General features: G+C 38.2%; 2 protein-coding genes across 2 annotated transcripts; both read right to left on the reverse strand.

Moving 5' to 3' along the window:
• Window positions 1–275: 275 nt before the first annotated feature.
• sdr16c5b (short chain dehydrogenase/reductase family 16C, member 5b) lies at window positions 276–5,816 on the reverse strand. Its single transcript, XM_027013141.2, has 7 exons — window positions 5,613–5,816; window positions 5,115–5,453; window positions 4,321–4,452; window positions 4,019–4,118; window positions 3,756–3,900; window positions 2,772–2,897; window positions 276–778 (listed from the first exon to the last, which is right to left on the reverse strand). The coding sequence occupies exons 2-7, from the start codon at window positions 5,433–5,435 to the stop codon at window positions 682–684; spliced, it is 921 nt and encodes a 306-aa protein (XP_026868942.2). The 5' UTR covers window positions 5,436–5,453; window positions 5,613–5,816; the 3' UTR covers window positions 276–681.
• Window positions 5,817–7,133: 1,317 nt separating this feature from the next.
• On the reverse strand, window positions 7,134–10,493 carry penkb (proenkephalin b). The gene is made up of 3 exons (XM_027013142.2): window positions 10,227–10,493; window positions 9,882–10,022; window positions 7,134–8,339 (listed from the first exon to the last, which is right to left on the reverse strand). The coding sequence occupies exons 1-3, from the start codon at window positions 10,233–10,235 to the stop codon at window positions 7,713–7,715; spliced, it is 777 nt and encodes a 258-aa protein (XP_026868943.2). The 5' UTR covers window positions 10,236–10,493; the 3' UTR covers window positions 7,134–7,712.
• Between the last annotated feature and the right edge of the window lie 14,882 nt (window positions 10,494–25,375).

A 25,375-nucleotide genomic window follows, 5' to 3' on the forward strand; every position in this document is an offset into this window, starting at 1 on the left:
CAGCATGAGTGACTACTGTACTGTGAAACAGTTGATTTGCTTAGTGGAGTAAATAAATCACTGAAAAAACTGGGGAATGACTAGGAGAGCTGACTAAAGAATTACACACATTTCTCTAAAGAGAGCAACATTATGGTTCTGTTTGTGCAAAATAGGTGTACAAAGATGTACAATAGATGCAAATTTGTAAATCTATAAACAGAGACTCCATACATCTTTGAAAAATCATGTTCTATGATGTCACGTCAACAACTCAATCCATTGGTCCAACATTATCAGAAGTCTCAGAAGCTGTATTGAGTTTTATAGTCAGAGGAATTTTACTTAGTCTAGGTACATTCATATAAACTGCATTAGTTCTTCATAAGATGTACATTATAAAAGGGTATTACTATGAAAATGAGCATTTTCCAAAAACTTACTTTATCAATAATCTTGACTATGAAGGGAATTACTACATTAACAGTTAGAGATCAAATGAATCAAATTCTAATTGAAATCTACATAACAATGCCTAAGTGCTAATGACATGCATGTGTGTAAAAGTACTAAACCACCCCCCTCCCCATGGCCAAATGGTGGTTACAGCAGTAGCTTTGCTCCACTGGCTTCTGCTATATGGCCCTGGGCCACTGCATGCCATCCCCAAGTTTTAAAGTCAGATGTGTGTTCTCTTCGGTATCAGTCACTCTTCATTTGGCGCCCTTTAAACGTAGCCATGAAGTCAAGCGATCCCATATACTTAGCAACCAGCATACCCACTTTAGTGGGCAAAACACTGAGAGAGAGACAGAGAGAAGGAGCGAGAGAGAGAGCAAGGAAAAGTAATGTCATTACTCATACAAAAACAATATATTCAAAATGATAGTATATCACCAGTAACTGACAGATGGGTAAACAGCAACAACAAAAAGAATGCGCCATTAATTCAGCAATCAGTTTCACTCACAAGAAATACAGAAACACACTAGTCAACTGAAATAGGATAAAGTGCTATCTTTCAGCCAGTCTGCAGACGCAGACATCCACCAAGTTGATTTCGGGGAAATGTGTGTGGAAAATAAAAATCCATATCATGCATCAGGACAGCAAGAAAAACTACATTAAAAGGCTTATTTATATAACGGTATTTATATAATGAAGAAGGGTACAAACACCAAGGGACAATTAGACACAATACTGATAGTGATAGCAAAAATAGTAAAGAACTAGAAATCCCATAATTGAGTACTATACCTTTACACTCAGCAACATATAAGCAGATAAAATAACTAGCATGATCGAACACTGATTCACACACAGAGTACAGTGCAGCAAATCTCTTGCTCCAGATCGTTCAGGTCGCTTAGTGGTTACCCATTATAACATTGTACTCTTACCAGCAGATGCTATTATAATATCAATTAAACTTCACAATTTCACCATTAAAATGCTTAATTGTTGGTGTTGTTACCCTAGAGCTGAAAGAGCCATGAACATTAGCAACAGAGAGAGCAAATACACATGCCCACAAATAAAATACGCATTCATTAAACACACAAAACAAATTTTATACACACACACACACACACACACACACACACACACACACACACACACACACACACACACACACACACACACACACACACACACACACACACACACACACACACACACACACACACACACACACACCACCCCACCCCACCCCACAAACGCCTCTCCATAACAGCAACATCCCAAAGCACACAGACGCATGAAGTGATATAATCTTCCTTTAAAAAGACGCCATGCGTGAGTTACTCTGAAAATGAACAGCCTTTCTGTGTTTTGATCTGGTCCACTGTATAATCTGTTTAATTAACTGTCCTAATACGATTTGCGATAGAAAAATATATGTATAATTTGGCATTACTTTCCACAGAAACCATTATTTTCTTCTTGACCAAACAGATAACAGATGAAGAGGGTGGGTGGAGTGAAGCAGGCTCCAGCTGCTCAGCTAAGCCACTGAAGGTAGGAGTAATGGTGGTGATACTGCAGACAGACTCCCAAATAAGATGATCCAAGGCTGTAGTGGCTTGCTAACGTATCTTTACTGTTCTGCAAACCAGAAGTGGTTTTCTAAAGAGTCTTGTATTTGTCACTCAGTTCAGCCAAGAACCACCTTCTTTGACAATAAGTGGCCTTTTGACTGACAAGCACATGGACTAACCCAAATGGACCAAATCCATACTGACCAACCCACATGGACCAAACCCGTGTTTTTCTTTCAGTGGTAGCTAGCCCCTGATATCCCTAGCATTAAGGCATGCCCTGCCCCCCCATTTTCCAATATGTTCCTACGGTCTTGGTTTCTGACCACAAGACTGTTGTTCCCTGGATATTTTTGGGTGACTCTCAACCGTGCAGTGACGCTGGTGCATGCAAGTATGCCAAGCAGCACTGCTGCGTCTGCTACACCCGAGCCAGCTCATGCCGCTGCCCTGTGGCGCTACTGCTGTGCCGAAAGTAGTCTGTTGCCCAAATAATACCCGGCCACCATCGGTTAACAGGTGTGCCTGGCAACAGGTGCTGTGCATGGCAACAGGTGGACCTGTAGTGCTGCAGTACTAGTGTATTTGTGATTTTACACAAGTGAATAAAGATCAGGTAGGTTTATAGGTTTATCAGGTAGGTTTACAGTGTCGTCCATGACACTTACAATGGCGTGCTGTTACTGGGTTCATGTGCAGTGCTGCAGTGTTGTTATGCTCCTCCGCAGGAGGGACAAGTGAAGCAGGTCTTACTTCTTCATGAGCATGACAATATAGATGAAGCGAGGGAGACACAGGTAGACTTGATCTCTTCGAACGGCATCTACGATCCTTCTACACACATACTCCGGTTCCAGAAGAGGCATGAGTCTGGGCCACCTGCATACACATGTTAGATGCACATCTCTCACCAGTTTACAAACACATATGAAGGACAAACTCACTGTGTCACATTTTACTGACCCTTGACAGGCCTGATCTCCATGAAGGTAGATAAGGCATACATGCCTATGACCAGTAAAAGATGCATAATGACTTGGTGAATAAGGAGGTTCAGCTGTTTATTACTAAGAATCCTTAGTAATAAAGGATCCTCTATTAATCTATTAAGCTCTGAGTACTCATTGTGAATTTTACAAGAAAACATGTGATCTCGACATCTCTTACCAGTGTCTTACCAGGATGATTGTGCTGTGTAAACTCTGACTCAGAATGAGCGTGTCTACTCAGAGGTACTTTATGACTGCTCACTAAAACAATATTTATCTATTTAAATAATGACCATCTATCTTGGCAAAAAAACCCAAAACAAACTTCAGCTCAGTTTGACACGTGCTAATTAAATTAAACAGGCAGAGTCAACAAAAATCTGTCTCACGGGGCCACCCACACACACCTCCACTACCATAGCAGACACTCCGTTCAGAAACATCCTGACAGACACACACTGATCATTTAAATTTAACCTGACACCTGATGCATGGCTCTGGGCTAGGGAGACTACAGACGTGTGAGCCTACCTCCATATCTCTCTCTCTCTCTCTCTCTCTCTCTCTCTCTCTTCTCTAAGACACTTGAAACAAACGAGTGGCTGGAAATAACCCTCAGCAAACTGTACAGCACTTTAAATATTTAAAGCTTCATCTGTTTAAACCTAAAAAGTACTTTCAGTAATCTAGCCAAGAATACTGATATGCTCACACTGAGTGTTTACTATGCGTTGCCACCATACCCTACTTTGTATATGCGCCTTCGAACATGCCGGTTTTGATGAAGAAAGGGCAGACTATGGTGGTCTTCACTCCAAAACAGCGTGCAGCCAGCAGCTCCAGACCCATGGACTCTGCAAAGCCAACTGCGGCAAATTTACTTGCACAGTAATCTGTCAAACACACACACACACACACACACACAAACTCGTGTAAAACTGGATCATTTCCAAATGTATTGTGTGGAAAGGTTAGTGTTCCAGTTACACAAATAGTGTTTTGTGTGTATACCTGCCAGTCCATTGACTCCGAAAAGTCCAGCAGCACTAGCAATGCTGACCAGATGGCCATGGTTTCCAGCAATCATGGCTGGGAGAAATGCCTTGTACATCTAGAAAGGAAGAGAAAATGCACCTGTATGTACATATTTATTTGTGTGTGTGTGTGTGTGTGTGTGTGTGTGTGTGTGTGTGTGTGTGTGTGTGTGTGTGTGTGTGTGTGCATGAGTGTATTAATGTGAGATAGACAGATAGACAGACAGATAGTTAGTTAGTTAGTTAGTTAGTGAGAGAGGGCAAGTCAGGTTAACTAACCCAGAAGTGGGCCATGCTGTTGACCTCCATTGTCTTCTCTAAGAGCGAGTCTGGGCACTGCAGGAAATTCTTCCCCGTGACAATTCCAGCATTGTTTACCAGGATAGTGACGTCACCAACCTCCCGTTTGACCTATAAGGGAAATATAAATTGGGTCCATGTTCGCTTTCTCGAAGTAGACAATGCACATTTGATTGGTGTTTTCACTAATACTGAAAGAGCTTTACTAGATTTGCCACAAAGTTAAATAGTGTTTGGAGAATGCTGTTGTTTTAGTGCCACTAAAAACACTTATAATGGATGACGTGCTGGTAAGTGTTTACTGTCCTAACACGCCCCCCTCCCCCCTGGACCCCGTCATCACGCCCTTGTTAATAGGTCATGTGTCACATCTGACCTTCATTATCGTCCTTGTTAGTATGTATATTTAAGGTCTTGTTTGGTTATCATCTTGTCGATATTTGACTCCTTCTCTATGAAGGACTGTGCTTGTGCAAATCTACTGTGTTTTGCTATTTCTTGTGTTTAGTCTGTTAGCGTAGTGTCGTTCTTCGTCATTGTGCTACTAAACGTATGTTTTGTGTGAACCACGGCACGCCTCTGCCTCGCCTCTCCACGTTGCATATAAAAACTGCTGTTTTGACCGTTATGTAAATATGAACACAGTAATAATAATTTAATATAAACACGCATTTCTACGACTCAAGGACAGTGTGCGTAAAAAATAGGCAATCAATATTAAAACCGCAAGTCCAATATAACGAATCAAATGCTACGTGTGTGTGCATCCCTACCTGGTCCGCTAGTCTATACACCTGGTCTCGTTTACTGCAGTCACAGGTGTACGCGTGAGCGCGAGAGCCGTGGGTTTTTTGGATCATGCGCGCAGTCTCTTTGTTGCCCTCCTCGTTGACGTCCCACACGACAAGCCGCGCGCCCAGACGCGCGAACTCTAAAGCAACCAGACGGCCAATGCCACTTCCTGCCCCGGTCACCAGGACGATCTCCCCGGCCACGCTTTTCCTCCGCGCAGGAATAAATATCCGAAAGAACGCCTCCAAGTAACAGATCACCGAGAACACGAACATCCTCAACGTCTCTAGAAAGAAATTCATGGCGGTAGCGAACAGGGCCTGCACACAAGTGGGGAAGTAAGTTTACAGCGTCGTGATCAACAACCCAACAACCCCAAATAAAACAGATATGGTTTCATGTTTTACAATGACTTCCGCAGGAAACGTCCACTACATGTAACATGACATAGCGTGCGGCTCAAGAGTCGGCGCACTTACCTCAAATAGGCTAGAATTGTGTTACAATGTTCCGTTTATTCCGGTTTTAAACAAACGGCATACAGTCGACCTTTGCACAGTTATGTTTCGTGTTTTACTCCAAGCCAAAGGTCAATGTTTCACCAGCTGCCACTGTAACGGTGCAGGATGTGGAAGGCGCGGTCTGTTTTTAACTGTTTGTAGGCCGCGAGGCATTTGAGCAATTATCGCAAAGCTTATTAAAAATTCCCGTTTTCTGTGTCCTGTGATGTTTATTGGCGTGATGTAGTGATACAACTAACCAATTTGGTAGACTGTAGAATAAATTACATTATTCAGAATTTTTAGGAATTTGGAAGCGCTGTGTGGTTTATTTGCTATAGGCAGTTCACTCGCTTGACCGGACTAGTAGGTAACCTATGTAAACATAAACTTTGGTCTTGTTCAACAACATGGAGGTACAAACCAATCTACCATATATGTTAGACTATATGTGGAAATATTTTACATTTAATGTGAATGTGTTGTGTGTGTGTGTGTGTGTGTGTGTGTGTGTGTGTGTATTTCTGTCCCTACCTGATCTGGTACTCAGAAGCGGATGACTTGATACCAGATTATTTAGTGAATAATCCAACTGGAGAATTAACGTTTGACATTGTCACCACACCTTGCTGTGTAATTTAAGGGTATATGGATTCTTTAGGCAAAATGCAGTATTGTTTTAAGGATAGGTTAATTGTTTTCAACTCAGACATTATTATAATAATTTATCATGACATATTTAGGAATGAATAGCACAAGTTTAAGGTTGCTTTTGTATTCAGAAACTTAGTATTCAGTAGCGGTTCAAACACAGACTTGATGAGAGATTAATTCTATTTAAAAAGCGGTTATAGTGGTTAATTGTCCTTTTTGAAAATTGTAATCACAATGTCACACGACTTCAAGCATCTTTGTTTATTTATAATATGTTTTAAGTGTAGATGTAGTCAAGAGGTACAGATACAAAATAAAGCCAATTTTCTTTTTTTTTAATAAAGAAAACATGTCTAGAGATACAAGTGAATGCGATGCAAGTTTCCAGCTTCCTATTGAAAGGTGCTCTTAAAAAAAGTTCTGAGGTCATGTTCTGAGTAGCCTATGACATCAGCATTTCAAATAATGTACCCAGTTTGTGGCATTCGCTGACCCTGTTTAAAAGGTCCTAGATTGTATGATTGTATATGAGTGTGATATAAATGCAATACTGAGTAAGTGTGCTTCCTGGATTTATGATTTTGTCACAATCATTGTAAAATGTTTCAGGAATTGTCTGGCTACCATACTATATTCCACCAGCCTGGCTGTAGTCATTAAAATGAAAGCTTTTCACTCATCTTCTCAAGATATTGATCGAGTGATTAGGCTAGATTTTATAACAAAACATATCATCTTGACATGATGTAGTAAGGCCACTATTGCAGAGTAACAATAGACTGAAATGCCACTCAGAGTGACAGGATGTATCTCTCTAACAGGAGATTGGCACAGGCCTCTTTATTCAAGACAGAAACATTCTGTTGCAGTTTTGAGCAGTTTTATTCAAGATTATTCAGTTTTATTCAGCATATGTCAAATTCAGACTGACACCAGAACAACAGACCGATAGAAGGACATTTGTGAGGAGGGGAGTTCACTTTGCTGTGCTTTATGCTTTTTAGTCAGTTGCTGCACTTCATTAATTCGCAGGATAATTCTCTTAACTAGATCTGATAAAAAGTCTAGAAAAGAGGGATGAGGGACTGATGAAGAAACAGGTACATCAGATATAGTGATGAAAGTTCTTATTATTTTTTCATATCTGCTCGTTCTGCTGTGTAGGCTTGCATCTGTCAAAAATGAACATTAATTACCATAAACCATGGTACAACCATAACCAGTCTATGAGAGCATACTGTTCACATTTTGAATATATATTTAGCACTACAAAAACATTATGATCAAATTATAAACATGGTGTTAGCATGTTCCTATTCTAAGCATTTTTTTTTCTACTGTGATCACATAGAAAGCCTCTAAGAGTAAGGAGATACAGTGGAATAGAACATAATAGCTGATGGCTAACCACAGTCCACGAGCAGCTCAATATCCCATGAAACCTCCATATCTCTTCTCCATCTCCGAAGACTCCTCTTCCTCCTCCTCTTGTGGAGATCGTTGGAGGAAGCCCCCATAGCGTTTGCTCTCCTCCCACTCTGGCCTGCCCACTCGCCTCATGAACCCACCGTAGCGTTTCTCTAGTGACCTAGCCCCACCCTCAGAGGCATAACCCCTCCTCATAAAGCCACCGTAGCGCTTAGCCACACCTTCTAACCCTACAGAACCACCTTTAACATTAATACTGTTCCTCAGAGCAGCCTCTTCTCTCTCACCATCATCTTCAACCTGATTGGCCAGCATCTCTACATCGCTCTTGGACAGGATTTCTCTGCTGCGGTCAATGTCATCTGGCTCCGGTCCATATAGCTCCGCAGTCTTCTTCATGAAGCCTCCATATCGCTTCATGAAGCCTCCGTAGCGCTTCATGAAGCCACCATATCTCCTCATGAAGCCACCATACTTTTTTTCCTCATGGTGTTGGGGGTTGGGCGTGCTTTCTCTGGAGACCTGTTCTGCCTCAGGTGTGCTTACACTGGTCTGCAGGAGACCTTGACACAAACCCCACGAGCCGCCGCCATTAAGATGCCCCTTGCACTGCAATACACATGCCTGCCAAAACATACCAGCGCAGTGTATGAGCAACACAAACATACCATCTGCAAACTTTGGTCTCATAAACACGCATGAATGCAAATACAGTTAGAGACTCCACCTTAATTAGACACATCAGAGTAGAGCTGGTGGGTGAAACTATAATCCCTCTGTCCAATTTTTACTAACTTAAAAGGGGACATATGACACCACTTCTTTTCCTTTCATTCCAGAGCAGTGTAAATGCATGAGTGAAGCAGTGATAAGCTCACTGGTGCCCATATGAATACAGATGCAGTGTGAATCAAATGTTCAGAATATCTTGAACAGGAAGGGCCTTTTAATGACCTCTCTATCAAAGTGTTGTCTACTGTATTTTCTATTACAAATTTTAAATCATATTATAATCAAAATAAAGCCCTTTGTCTGTTTTAAAATTATTCTTTTATATAAAATAGGTTTTTATATATACAATTTTTTTTTACTGAAATTTGTGTATATAAAAATATCCTCAAGGAAAATGTCCCCACAACCTTACTATGTTCTGGTTTTACTGTCACTGTGGAGTCATTTTGTCTCCATAAAAAAGAACTGAATTAAAAATATTTATGGGATAAACATATGAATTGATCAGATTTAAAACTTTTCTGAAATGTGCTATTGTATTCTCTTTGTGAAAATAAAATATAAAATTAAAAACATTTCATATAGTTTTCAATAATCTTTCAGTTTTCATTTTAAAACTACCCCCCCCCTCTCTCTCTCTCTCTCTCTCTCTCTCTCTCTCTCTCTCTCTCTCTCCACACCCACACACCCACCCACACTCAGTCACCAGCCACCCCCAAAAGATTTTAGGGCAGTTTTGATCAATACATCATCATGCACTATAAATGGATTCAGGGAGCATGCTATGGTTAGAAAATGCCTCCAATCAATATATCGCCACCATTTTCAGGCACTGAATGAATAAAATATCAGTTTATACAACTGTAAAGTATTAAATCTATTGACTAAAAAAGGCCTTTGAAAGTATAAATAATTAATCATGCTGCCAAATTGCCTTTTGTTATAAAAAATACACAATTTTGAATTATATGATAAAACATATAGGAACAGCAATAACAACAACTAAAACAACAACACCAATAATAATAATAATAATAATAATAATAACACGTTTAATTTTACTTTCAAAATAAAGCATGAACAATTACGGACAGAATCAGGCATGAAAGCTCTGGTGTTATGTGCTTAAAAGAACTGGTATAACAGCAGATTTACATCAAAACTTGTTTTGTTTTTTTATAGGATTTTAAGCGCTTTATTATATAAATTAGTCAAGTCACTTTATTATATAATGGAGTTTAAGCGTTTTATTTAATTTCATAATAACACTATTGTATAATGTGTTTCCGTTATATCACATGAACATTACAGGTGGCAAGATAAGGGGGTAATAATACTGAGAAGAATCAGTACACTTGATAGAACGTGGCAAGTATTCATATTCCGTGTGCATACTGTGGCACGCAACAAAGTGCACAGTGGCAGTACACTTACTATAGAGTTGATATCTGTTTGCTGAAGCTTCAGGTGGATGGAGCAGTACGCACAATCCGTGCCACAGTCCGCGCTGACAGTCAGCGCAAGACACGCGCTCAGTAGTAGTGTCCACCTGAAACTCACGAGGTTCGCCGATGTCTAGAGTGGGAAAGAGTTTGGACACTACTTAATTGTTAGTAGCATCCATTCTAGTGATATGATTATTTGAAGCGTCGCAAAACTGTATCCTACTTCATAATTAGGGAAAACGAATTCTGGAAAGCATAAAACGATATTGTACATATCGGTAACCTGCACGGTTTAAAGATCAGAGTAGCCGTTTGGAGAGCCAGGTTCACTGACCTTCATCATGCTTTTTGCTTTGGATCCGTTTCAGTCCCACGTTGTCCGATGCCGTTGAAGTCTTACAAAAAAACCGGAGCCACAAATCTGCCTAACTCCCCAGAGTAAGTGTGATAGGGTGAGAGAAAGAGTCACCGAGATAGAGGCGGGGGTGCGCGCAACCAGCGCAGTCACCGTCTGCTCTCGGGTTCGCGAGAATCACTGGGGGTTTACTGAGCTTTCTCTAGCAGAGCTAGATCTCACGACACGAAATTGTCGTGTGCGTCCTGTTGAATCTTTTTAAAGATTCAGGGGAGCGCGAGAGTCATTTTCCTAGTCCCGGGAAGCTCATTCTGGCGTGAAATGACGCACAGAGTGAAAAAATGAGTGCTATATGATGATCCTATTCATCGAACATAGCTAATTACGTGGGAGGTTGGTGGAAGGGGTCAAGATTGAGGCAACAGGGTCGCTGTCTCTTAAATCACTTCCCAGCGCGGGCTAAATGGACCAGAAGCATCTTTCCATTTCCATTAGGTCAGTCCAGTGCTTGGAGTCTGAACCGCCACAACACATGCACACATGCACACAGGGCCCATATAATTCCTCTGCAGGTCAATAAGATCTCACTCTCTCCTTCAGCAATACCCACCCACCTAATACGCCCCTAATTTGGTCTGAGGTGACTACGGTTAACAACAGTCCTTTCACTGGAAGCATGTGCATAAACGCAGTCCCGCATTCACACCTTTGTTACAGCTTTTCTAATACATTCGTATCTTTTCTCTGGTAGCTATTGACCACTGCCTGCACTCCACACTGCTCTGAAAGCTATTGATTTAGTCTATGAAACACACCCACAGCCACTCAACAGAGGTGTGAATATAGCTTTGTTCATTCCTACTTACCAAAAGGCCACGAGAGCAAGCATTAAGTACATATACCCCCAAAACAAGTACAACAGGAAAAAATTAAAGGTTGTTCCTTTTATACTAGCTTTCTGCTAGGACACACAGAGAGTATGCTGTGAGTAGACATGGTAGAAGTACAGAACCTGTAAAGAGACCATAAAAAACAATCATTTATTTATTTTATGAAACGTGATAGGCATACCAGTGCAATACTGCAACAGTATACACTTCCTGAACATATCCTCCTGAATTTATTAGATATTTTTGCTACTGGACTGAAAATAACTACTTATAGTGTAGAGTCCAAATCAAACAAGTGCTGACTTCATCTGAAGGACTAAAGTTCAGAGTGTAGGCCCATCACTGTAACTTCTTTCTCCATAGATCACATTAATCACATCTCTATGGAACTGGGGTACTGTCTTACCATCAATTGCTCCACTTGTCTGTAACCTGTAAGGTGCTCAAACTGAACATTAAAGTTTCAAAAACTGACATGCAAATTAAGCAATGTGCCATTGCATCATTGCTACCTGATACCAGGATTTCTAGTCTATTTTTCATATGTGACAGGTACCATAAGACATCCTTGGAATTTTCCCAAAGCACCTTATTTTAAAAATCTGACAATCCACCCATTCAGCACTGTGCCAGTACCAAATTATTCCATGTTAGATGGGGCTTACATCTACCACTGACTGAGGATATTTTTGGAAGAAGCGAAGATGAAGGCCATTCTGTGGCATGCAATGGTAATAAGTATGACTCGGGAGAGGGAAGAGGAAAAGCTCTGTAGGCTGGTGCTATCGTGTTTGTCAAGTCTGATGGATTCGTGACATCTACCCATGTCAGATGAACTAACAGAATGACTTGACATGTCAATGCCCTGCAAATGCTCGTCTCATACACGGGACATGGTTAGGGCTTTTTGTTTAGGCTGCCTCTTCCATGGTGGCCTGTTACTCTGTGGAAACAAAAACTTCCAAGTACTCTGATTTTTCATTTGAATAACTGACTACATAAAGGTTATTTCATTAATTTGTTCATTCTTTCATTTTAATATATTTGTTCTTATGTATTTATTAATTTTATTTTGTTTTGGTGGTTGGGCAGAAAAAATATCTTTCATCTCATCTCTCATTTCACCATAATTTAACATCAATTGAAATGTCTGTTGTAGGAATATGTTCATGTTCAAGTTTAAGGAAACATATTCTGTATTGTATCTATACTTTTATTTTAGTATTTATTTTACTAAAATAGATTAGCAGTTTAATCAGTTCATTCTTCACTGTGGGATTTTAATTTTTTTCAGTATTTTTTCATTGCTTGAACACCTCTCATGAAATTATCTCTCAAACACGTTTCTCTGAACTATAATCGCATTTAGCAAATTCTCCAGCTGTGAGTCATATGAAAGCCCATCGATGCTCTCCTCAAAATGAAACATTCACTTCAAAATGCCAGATACTTATCATATGAAAAACAAACAAACATGATTCTTCACATTGTACTGACAAATTGAGAAGCATTTGTGAAGTGTTTGGCAAAAAGTGTTTACAGCGTTTGTAACGAGAGTCAGCTCCACTAAAATGCATTTAGAATTCTGTACCGACGGCTTAGACAAAAGACACCTGAGATTCTGTTATGCACATGCCAATAGGGCACAACAGTGTGTAAGAAGAACTGTAATAGAGTGGATTTCCTTCAAGCCCTTTTTTTTCTCATATAAAGGACCCATGCATCTCTTCCACCAGCCGGCTTCCTGTCGAGGGAGTGATCCATTCTGAAAGACCACCTCCTGAAAGGGGTGGGGGGGGCTTCTTGAGCCTCTGTGATCACCATGGCTTGCTGCCAGCCCTGCGGCTTATCTTGGACTGGTGGAAGTGTGTTGCCTATGGTGACTCCTGTGGTGAAGTTACTCCTGAAGGCACAGTGCTGGTCCAGTCTCAGTGCAAGCCACAGCCCTGTAGGCTTTCTTACCCTAACACATCTGGTTGGAATAAGGAGGCCCTGGACACCCAGCCAAAGTATTGGGTATTCAAACTGGGGGCACAAACATTGAGCAGTGTAGGACTAATGTTATCAAATAAATGTGTGTTTTTGGTGGCAAAAAAGCCCTTTAGGTACAATAAAGGGAAAAGAGGGATCCAAGCAAAAATAACTCACATACAAACACAGACACACAGGCATGTAGACATACATGCACATACACACAGTGAGCGCTTATTTAGGCTCCTGCATATGTAGCAGCCAACAGCATTTTAATGTATCCCTTGCTTATTGATAGGACTGAATTCATATGCCCAGTAATTGCATTAATGTATTCCGTTCTCAGGGTTTTTTTCTACTTATGACAGCTTATGTGGGATACACATGATGGTTAATTAAAGATGTGCTGTGACTTCACTTCCTGAGCCTTATTGGTCAAATACTATCCAACCGAGTCTTGGTCAAAGTAACGTAATAATAATAGTGTTTACAAGAAAAAGAGGTTTAAACATTGGATTAGAAATATTAATAACATAAAACATAAAGGATCATAGAGATTTCATAACCATATAAAATGATACAGAGTGCGTACAGAGCAGGGGCCTCTCTAGAGCCACTGCAGACCTGTGTAAGACACATCATCTCTCCACCAGGTACAGGATGGTACAGATAAATAACTCTATCTTGCAGATATAAGATGAAGTCATTAAAAAAAAGTCTGTGATGGTACCAAGCTTCAACTGGTATAGGTATTTAATAACCATTTGCATATATTGACTAATGTATGATTTGGATATAATGGTGGAGATTTCGAACACTAGTATATAAAACATTATATAATCACTGCTGAAAACTGTATAAAAACTTGGGTTCTTTGTGTGATTTTCAGACATTCTCTGGAGTATGCCTCAGTAATGGTTGTTAACGTTGACCTGCAATAAAGAACAGGACCAGATATTCTCTTCAATTAATTCTCAAGTATGCATTTTAATTCTTGAATGAAATAGAAATTATTATGCCAGCATATAGAGGAATTTAGGAATGACACTGAGTATGCTCAGGAGAAGGTGGGGGTGGTATAATGTCACGGATAGCGATCTAACAACACTGTTTGCCTGAAAAAGTTCAAGACTAAATTAAAACTTTCGGCTCAGTGGCCATCGATCAGATGAAAATCCTGATATGGATTTCCATTTATCACCAAAAAGAATATTAGACTGTCCGCCGCATCCGGAAGAAGACTTCAGAGAAGGATATCTCTGAAATGATCTGATACCAGATTGGAGCAAGTGGGTAACTGCTCCTAAATGAATTCTTGCAAAGGGAAAACTGTATATGGTAATTTTAATGTAGGCATATTTATTATACATAGCAATTAAAAATGATTTAATTAATAATTATTAATAAATTATTAATAATTAATTATTTAGATGTGTTATTGTGAGCACACTATGGTTGACTGATGATGGATACCAATATTGTCTACAGCAGATCCAATGGGACCAATTTAATGAGCTGAGGAACATAGAACAGATTTCAGTATGACAGTCATCTTTCAAAGTACCGACAGAAATTTCCAGCAAAGCTTTATGATTTGAAAAGAGGTCAAGAGTCTGGCTGACCAATAAAAGGCTGCCTCAACAACATAACTGTACAATATATAAACTAGATACTGCTTTAAACACACATTTTAACTCTTTTACTGTTCACTAAGTATGTCTCAAAAATCAGACGGAAGTTTCCAACTATGTTTATATAGTGTGTAAATATTCTACTATATAATCTACATTATTTTTTACAATGTTATGAAATATACTGTATACAAAAAATATACAAAATCCTACAGTAAACTTGTGAGATAGAAATACAGAATAAAATACTTTAGTACTGCTCAAGCAATTAAATTTTTTGGCCTGCATAGTTTGAATTTGCAACAGGATGTGATTTTTGTTAATGATGTGTGTGTGTGTGTGTGTGTGTGTGTGTGTGTGTGTGTGTGTGTGTGTGTGTGTGTGTGTGTAATATTCTTATAGTTAAATCCCCAAGGATATATCCACTTTAGGAAGTAGACAGTCTGAAGCAAATTAGGAAGTAATATACCTTTGAATGTATATAATATTGAACATACATTTGAAAGTATGTGGACTATATTTGTTTATAAGTTTATTCCATTTCTTGCAAAAATGATATACAACTTTCAAGGTTCAGGAAAAGTTTGGGTTTGGCTTGGCTCATGAGATACATCTGAAAAGAAATGTAATGTGGTTGTCACATTTGACAAATATACACATACTTTTACCACCTCCACGATCGTGATGCTGTCTTTTGGAGTATTTATTTATTTTAATAGTTTATTGCATGAGTCATATGAAGAGGTACTCCTCATAAAGAGGTGCATTATTCATGCTTGCATTCCATTATTCTGATGTGTACCACACAAAAGAACATTGGTTTGCTGGTGCTTCATACAAACCACTCCAACCCTCCAGCTATGTAAATTAAAAACACAAATACACACATACACTGTGCATGCACGAAAACACACAAAATATTACACAATACATAAAACAGTAGACATACAATGGTATTCCTTTTCCTACATAGGGCTGACAACAACAAAATTAACAAGATTAATTTTTAATGTTGCACACACACACACACACACACACACACACACACATACAGACACAGATACAACACAGGTGTACAAATAACTGTAACAGCAACAGTGCTTCACTGATTTTTTTATTCTCCACCTTGGACTCTCTACCTCAGGATGTTCAGTTATTTCCAAGAACTGGCTGATAAACATTGGCAAATCGATCCAATCTTTTTGCCCTTCCCTTAAGACAAAGACAAACAATCAAATTAATGCTAACAGTGACTGGATAATGAAACAAAAATTTGCTTGGCATTCTTGTACACATATATAAAGATTTATAAAACTTGTCACAGAGCTAAGCAGTGATTTACAAGTTATTGTTCTTGTGTAAACAAGAACCTAACTCTTACCTCTTCTTTCTGATAACCAAAAAGGAATTAGCCAGTCCTTAGGCTTAGAAGGATAGGTTAATTAACATTGAGCTGAATAGCAAGACTCTTTGAATCATTTTTGGAGATAATCCCTAAGTGATAGAGGAAGGCCAGTCCAGTGTTGAATATGTGGTCTGTGATGTTTCTTGTTCACTGGGAGACAGTCAAATCCATCCTGTGTGCATGTATAAATATTAATATGTGCATGCGTGTTTAGTAAAGGGTAACATATTATGAGCTAATGGTTCATCTATTCTTATTCTTAACAAATTTGTCGATGATTAAAGTGAAGAGTTCTGCGCCACATAAGTGGTTAGTTATACACTATAAGCCCTATAAAGCACGCATACACACACGCAGACGCACACACACGCAGACACACACGCAGACACACCAAAGAATATCTGTCAAATTGTAATATTTATCTTTTTAAAAATCTTGGTTATTCTGTTTTAGTCCACTGTTTGTTTCTTTATATTCAGTGCTATAAGAATGCAGTTTTTAGTGTTTTAGTGAATTATTGATTACAAATTTTGTTTTGGACCGCTTCATGCTTTCCAGAGCAACACAGAAATAAACATCTATATTATGTCAGCCTAGTAGAAGCATGTAGTGAATAATGATAAAGTATTTTGTTGACATTCTGCTTACCGAACCGCAGTGACTTCTCTGCATTTAATTCAGTATAAACAACACACACACACACACACACAAAGCATGATCTGATACACACCCATTTTTGGACCTTTCAACTATTTTGGTTCATACCAGATTTTCAGTAACTCCTCTCTGTTAAGCTTGAGTTTCAATGCATGATTTTCAGCACCTACACATAATAACCTCCCCTCCGAAATACACACACAAACACAAATTGTAATACCTAATTGTTTTTTAATTTAGATTTCTTTTATCTACTTTGCTGACTCACTGACTGTCCCTCCAGTCTAGATGACACTCATTTTCATATTCAGGATTATTTAATAAAAACACCCATTATAAATTATAATATCTATATGTTGACCATATTCAGAAATAACATGTTTTAAATTCAAATTCCATAAGAATTTGCAGTCATAACTGCAGTTTGGAGAAGAATAACCATCGGGTAAGTGAAGTCAAGTCAAGCTACGGAACATATTGCAAAGTATTAGAAATGCTTGAATAATACAAAACTACAGTTTTATATTAAACATTCAGCAAATGTTCTTTAAAAATTGAAGAGATATATGAGAAAACACCACTACTGTAAATCAGCCAGTCACAAACTTGCTGCCTGCTACACATCTCAAGGAGAATTAAATATAATCACGCAAGGTAGGAAATAAGTAACCCAACCATACATATACAAAACTATCAATGAGTTTAGTGGAGCAAATGAGCACAGGCACTTGGCAAGCCTTTCAGATACTGACAAAATGGTGTTTTTTTCTGTTTTCTGTCAGGATGAAAATGAAACTATGGTCTTAGACAGGCTTTGTGATCTATAAAATCTAATATGCATAAAATGTGTTAATCCAAGCCAATCCCTACCATATGGTGATCCACATGTACAATCAACATTTCAGTATAAGTGCAGAGCTGTCACAAAATTATATTGTATATTTGGATAAGACTTTTGCTCACTAGATAGCTTTCATTTGCTATCTAGATAGGTTGCTCAGACACAAAGAGATGTGGTATATAAAATGGGCATTCACTTTCTGACTGTTGAAAGTAAATCTTACATTAGATAAAGCTTACAAGATTCACACGATATAAGGAACACACATTTTACACTGGAAGGGGAGAAATTACTAAAAAATAAATTAGTAGGTTACTGGACTTTGGAACGTACTAGTCATAGAACACTTTGTATATGTATATTGTGTGCTGGTTTTCCTGTATACTGGTTTTGTGGTGTTGTGATCAACGACAACTCCTATGAACTAATTACTAAGCAAATTATACATAACTAGATAAATCAATTTAACATTTTTGGTATGAATTGGGATTAGATGCAGTTGCAAGAAAATGTTTATGAACACGTTATTTTTCATAAATTACATGAATTTCTATATGAATAGCACCTAACATGATTTAAATCATAATGATAAGTAGAGTTTTAATTAATACAAAACACAAAGTATGTTTTGAAGTGTCACATCTTTATTCAACACAAGGTCTGAAAAATGATGGAAAATGTGATCTGGCGAGTCAGACTTTATGACTTGGTCATTCAAAAATATAGAATGTCGTCCATTTGGGTCACTCTGTTGGTAATTTACTCTAGTAATTTAGCTCAGTCATGCTATACATACCTGACTTTTGAACTTTTCATCACAGATAGATGCTTTGACATTCTGTAGTAGAATTTCTTCACACAGCTTGGCATTCAATGGTCTGAGAAAGTCACCCAGGCCCCAAGGTATTGAAATCCCTTAGAAACCAAAGAGATCCAAGCCTGTTTCAGTCTTTCCAGAGTTCTTATAAAATGTCATTGATAGTACCATACAGTGCCATATTACACATATGGCAACAAAATTATTTTGTGAGGGGCAGAATTTTTTTAATCATTCAGGCCAGGTCAAACCCATACCTAAATTGGGTGGTGGTAGCTTGATGGTTAAGGTACTTGTAATCAGAAGGTTGTTGGTTCATGTCCCACCACTGCCTAGTTGCCACTGCTGGGTTCCTAACCAAACCCTTAACCTTCAATTGGTCAAATTGTAAGTCACTTTGGATAAAAGTGTAAACTAAATAATGTAAATTGACGGGGACATCTGACTCCAATTGCCATCATTCCTGGTGTGGCTGCCAGGTTTTGTTCTAGCCATTATCACTGCTCCTGATTGTGTGTACCAGCCATGCCCTTGTGGGTGAGGCTGTTCACCCTAGAGGATTGTATATATGAAACTATTTATGACCTTGATGGTTTAAACTGTATCTCCACTATGCTTATGGCAGTGTTGTGTTGTGTAAGTACTGGGTTTCTTGATAAGAAGATTTCATTTACTGTTATGATTTCGAAAAAGGTCCGATCACATTTTTTGGAGTAATTAATGCAGAAATCCAGGTAATTCTAAAGGACTTACAGACATTTTCCTTGCACCTGTATGCTTCAAATTCCTACCTGGCTATATTTATTGATGGAACCTTATATATGTAAGGATATATTGATGTATTTATTGCAAGATTTACTGAATGATTTATGCTCAAACAGGCACATGAGGAGTGGGTTTCATTAAGATTGAGTTCTGATTAGACAGTAGGTCTCCATGCTGGTAGCATTTTAACTGCATAGTACAACTCTGTGAGTCATGATACAGCACATCAGAGCATCAATGTGGAATAAAGAGAAGCACTTCTGTCTATTGAGGGAAGTCACCGAAAGGCTTCAGTAGCAAAGATCAGATGGTTAGTTATCTAATAGTCACTTTCCACTTTTTATGCACAGAGCATACAAGTCTACTGTTCAATCAGAACACTGAATTATTTGTTCATTTGGATTTGAATTCTCATTTTTTTAAACCTTGTAATCCTTAAAAAAATCTTTCAGTAGGTTATCAAAAATATCCCTAAATAAATCCATTGGCCAATTAATCTATAAATCTATCTTTCAATAATTCATCGATATATCCCCTAATAAATCAGTATATTTTAAAATGAATAAATCAATAAATTAATTATTTTAATGAGGTTGATTAATTTATTATTGATTTATTTACTCAGCCAGTTTAGAGGTCTACTGTCTTCAGATACATGAGTTTCTAATCTATTGATTGTTGCTGTTTATTGTTTTGTTTTTTTCTAATGTACACATATTTAATAATGTAGGATTGATAAATGAGGATTCAACTAAAATCATATGGGCTATAAACAAGTGGTAATTTTTCTAAATGAAAGTTTCTCTTTTTTTGTAGATTTCACACCAGTAAGATAACCCTTGACCTGAAATTTGTTTGTGGAAACAAAAGCCCAAGTATCTATATGCGTCAGTCATTTAAAAAATCAGTCATTTCAGTTTCCTCACAAAAGCATTTAACTTGCTGAAGACACTAAAGAACTTTTAGTTTTCACCCACTTAAGTAGTCTTAAGTACCCTCTCCTGTTTCAGAGAAGAAGAGAACGTAGAATGGAAAAAGTGGTACAGACATACTGAGAAAGTAATAAATGGGTGTTATTCTCCTCTTTTGTCACTGCTGTCATGTCACTTTCAAATCTGAAGTTTATGACCCACTCAACCCACTTCTTCAACTTCTTCTCTTTCGTTAAATGACGTTTTAATTGCCCACTTTAGCATTCATCACACGAATGCGCAGAATCACATCTGTTATACAACTGTTGAATAGATTTGAGAATGCATGAAAACGCAACATGGGAACAGAGTTTTGAAATGCCAATGAGGAGTGTGTGATGACTTCTCCGCAGTAATGAACTGTAATGAAGACAAACGTAAACGTCCGACTTCACGCCATAAATTTGGAACCATCGCTGCTGAACTCTGCCGAAGCTAAGAGCAGCTCAGCATCATCAAACAGACAGTGCCTTCTGCAGGGCAATGTGACAGACCAGTCATATCCAGGACCCTGGGACTAGCAATCTTCTTGTCTTCAGCCCAGTGACTAAATAGGCAGACCAGGTCAGTCAGTCCTGGGATTCCTGGCATTCTTGGTGACCCTCCAGTTACTGGATCCTCTAATACAACTGTGATATCAAAAATTGTTTTAAAACTTTAGTCATGTAGCACAAAATGAAGAGATTTACATTTACATTGAGCTCTATGTTTCTGCCTGTCCAAATTAGTAATTTCATAGTATATTAGTTATTATTTCACAAAAATGTATATTATCTTAACATTTTTAATTATATGTTATCACTAAATCTTTTATATTTTAAATATATAGGCCAAAGTATAAAATGTCATTAGTCTGATGTCATTAGTCTGATCTCATCACCTTGTTACGTCTGTATGATAGAGGTCTATTTTCATGCAAAAAAAAAAAATAATAATAAAAATTACTGATCAGAAAAACCTGATGATCAGAAAATAGCTTAATCTTTCCAGAATATTTTGTTTCTATCTAGTCAGAAGCTAAGGCAGTTGCACACCCACATACACCCATTTGTCTGTCTGTGTTTGATGGACATGTCAAACCAATTTACAATCAAGAAGACTCGATTATTGTATGAGAGTTTGCTCAGTGTGTGTGAGATAGATGTGTGAAATGTCAGTATTAATCAGTGTATCCTGCATCCTTTCTTACACACACACACACACACTCACACACACACACACACACACACACACACACACACACAAAGTGCTAACCATCCATTGCTAACCATTATGGTAATATTCATTCACATACTCTCCCTTAGGCTCAATTACCTTTATTTTCTCTCTCCATTTCAATCTGTCCATTATTCATCTCCTCCTCTCCTTTTGTCCCTTGTCAGTTTGATGGCAAGAAAAGTGTTGACATAATTCTTGGCCCTGCAATGTGGTAAATTAGGCCTCTCTTTCAGTTTACAGACCTTTATATAAGAAATATATACATTAGCATTTATAATCAAATAAAGCATTACTTCTCCTTCACAGTCAGAGACTGATATTGTGTCCTTTTTTGTAAATTAAGAATATATGGCCTACCATGTCCACAGACTGATTCTAATTCACGTAAAGAGAACGTGTGACTGTGAGTGATGCTACAGGAGCTGTGTATGATATGAAGTTATACAGTGCCTTTGTCAGTACCCAAAGAAGCTTTACAGTCAACACACCACACTGTGCTTTTGTGAGAAGCACCAGCCAATTAAGCACAACGTACTCTCATCCGGAAACCACAGCCCCTTGAGGGACAGCATCAGGCACAGGAGGAGAGCATAATACCCAGGGCAGAGCGCCATCCATTACTGGCCATGCAGGCATACAGTTATTCACACGCACATTCAGACTAGGACAGTTTTTGGGGTAGCCACTTTAACCTAACCTGCATGTTTTGGGGTTACATGTACATGAAGCCATGCAGGCACCTTATCTGCTTGTCCATTGTTTGGAAATCCTTCCTTTCTGATTTATCCGAAGAAGACACCTTGATCTAACAGACTGCACATCTTTTGCCAGACACTCTTATATGGCCCTCAGGCAAGTCTCTTGTGGCCCTGTATACCTTCTTATCTGCTCCAAATGCAACTGGACACTCTTTCTCATACACACTCTTGTTCTGACAATCACTGTATGTCTGTGGGATTCCCCAAAGATACAGATTGGGTTAGTTCAGATAGGAAGATTCCTTCATTTAAGCAGTGACTGCTTAAGTCTCATTCATTTAAACAGAGTGTTATTCCAACATGGAGAGAAGTATTAATTTCTCATGTATCAGGCAAAACAAAATGTGAAAGTTACCTGAAGAGTTTACAAACTTTAATTCCCTTTTTCTTTTCACTCCATACTTTTCAGTCCAAAACTTTTAACTTTTTTATCTTCTTTGTTACTCAGTTGATGTTTTTGATCAGTACATGCGATCTCTCTCTCTCTCCCTCTCTCTCTCTCTCTCTCTCTCTCTCTCTCTCTCTCTCTCTCTCTCTGTGTATGTGAGAGACAGCTTTAAAGTGAGGGTTGAAAGTGAAATTAGGGCAAGGGAGCAGAAAGTTGTTATTCTAAGGAGGAAGACTGCAATGCGTGCTGTTAAATTAAAGAAGCCTGGAGGTGCACATACCAGGCTGAAGTAACATTGATGAAGACAGGGAGTGTGACTTTGAGGAGTCTTTCTGTAAACAAACCAACATCTAAAACTCTATAGATCTGAGTGCTGCACTGGCCAAAACACTTTGTGTACTCTGTAAATTCAGGTTAGATACCTTAACCTCCAATTTCCATGAGCAATCATTTTTGCTTGAATGACCATTTTATCTAGCAACAAATGTGGCACAAGTATTTACAGACCATGGCCACATAAACACTTACAAAACCTTATGTCTATCATACACACACACACACACACACACACACACACACACACACACACACACACAGACATATATACAAACAAACAAGATCGCTCTGCTTCATTGTTTCAGACAATCCCATTTTTCCCAATCTTTCTCAATCTTTCCTATAGTGGACTTCCATTTAAGAAAGACTTATGTTTAAGAAACACTTATCTTGAACCACAAAGCTTTCTGTGCAAATCTCCCACCTTCCTAAAATTTGATTGGTGGTTATAAATGAGGATATTAATTATCCTGAGAATTCCAAACGGATCCTTTCTTTCAGTCATTGCTATGTATTTACCAGCTTGATAGTTCATATCCTTACAGCTCAAACTTTATAATATCTGTTATTAACTGTTATTTGTCAAAATGGTATTCTATAGTCAAGTCCACAAGGTTTATTTGCATGAAGTCCAACTTTAATATGACATGCCAGGTGAGTTGTTTGGATGTAGCTTGTCTAACATTTTTAGACAGAAATCTGCTTCTGTGTTGTCCTAGGCAATTAATAAGAACTACTGCTCTGCAAATGCACTGTGCCTAGGTCATACAGTTTCCTGATCACATTGTCTTTAAGTGATCACAACATAGTTTTCATGCCTTCAGAGCAGTTAATTGTTTACAAGGCAAACATTCAGATGCCTAATTTCTGAGATTTAATGCAAAGACATTACTTATTTTATGGTCACTCTAAACAGTTAGACAACAGTCAATTCACTGCACCATCAATCAAGACTGCACCACATTAGTGTGTCAAGCCATGATGAATACCTGATAAAATGTGATAGCAATTATGTTTGTGCAGTAATCAGCATTAACAATGAAATGCGGGGCTCTAGCCAGTACCATGGAGAGAAGCATGTGTCCCTGACAGCTGGGAAAGAGTTCCTCTGCTGTATCCCCCTTGTTCCTCTAGCTTCTCTTTAGCCTTTATTACTGGATTTTCAACTCTGAAAGCTATAAAGCTATAAATCTATAAAACTAGGTAATCTATGTATAATAGAGCTATAAATATATAAAACTATGTAATCTATGTATAATAGAGCTATAAATCTACAAAACTATATAATCTATGTATAATAGAGCTATAAATCTATCAAACTATGTAATCCATGAACAACTATGTAATCTTTAAAAAGGATCCTATAATTCTCAAGTCCTATAAGCGGATCAACGATCTGTTGCCTGCCAACTCAGACCTATATAAACAAGAGAGGGGACTATTTGCATCCTTTTCAATTAAGCTCAAGCAAGTGGAAATTATGATAAAAAATGTGTATATAACACAGAGCGATTACAGTGAGATTTTTCAAAGTTGTAGTCAGAGCTGTCAATATTAAAACCAGGCCAGGTTGGTCACTACTGCAGAAAATATGTCTCGTGCTTGAATTTGTCATTTGATTGCATGTAAAGGGATTCTATTGTTGCTAGATTGAGAATGTGACCCCAGATTTTGTCTGATGATGTAATAAGTCTATAGTTTGAAAAGTGAATGCAACCTCACAACATTAGTGGTTGGGTTAAATCCCTTCTTACTTAGGTTCTGCACTTCTGTCTTTGCCTGATTAAAAAGAGGGTGCGATAATCACTGTAGCAACCTTAGCCATATGGTGGTATTTAATTAAGGCAAAATGGAAACAATTCTATTAGGAAAAAAAACTTTGGCCTAGGCTATTAAAACTAATGAAGAGAAGATCTCTCTCTTGCTGGAAGCCACATGCGGTCATATAAAAGTGTTTTTGGCTATTCAGTTTTAATTAAGTAAAATAATTATTCAGATAAACAGCCAAGTGTTTCTCTGCTAAGCAAAGCAAAAACTCAGCAACACTACTAAAGTAACACAGTAGGAGACTCAGTATATCTTATAAACAGAGCCAGTGAAATGTCCAAGTGTGTGACTGTGTCCATTTGTGTGCCCACATGTGTCCACATGTATCCCTGTGTAGAATACAGAAGTTGGTGAACCCTGTTCTGTGTACAGTGCTAAAGGGTTAAATTACACATATAAACATTACATATGTAGAAAGAGACCTGTTACTATTTACAAGAATATTTTGTTTTGATCACCCTCTTTCCCCCCAAAACTCAAAATTTATGAGGGTGGCAGGGAAGTCAGGAAACATGAGTTTGAGTAAGGAGAGTCCTTATTCTCCATGAAACCAGAAACAAAAGCACAGTACTGAGCTGGCAGCAAACCAAAGAAAGTACTAATATAAACATGTTTGCAGTAAGAGCAGACTTCTCTTTGGTGTGTTCTAAGGA

The sequence above is a fragment of the Electrophorus electricus genome, chromosome 19 (assembly GCF_013358815.1).
Source record: "Electrophorus electricus isolate fEleEle1 chromosome 19, fEleEle1.pri, whole genome shotgun sequence".
NCBI lineage: Eukaryota > Metazoa > Chordata > Actinopteri > Gymnotiformes > Gymnotidae > Electrophorus > Electrophorus electricus.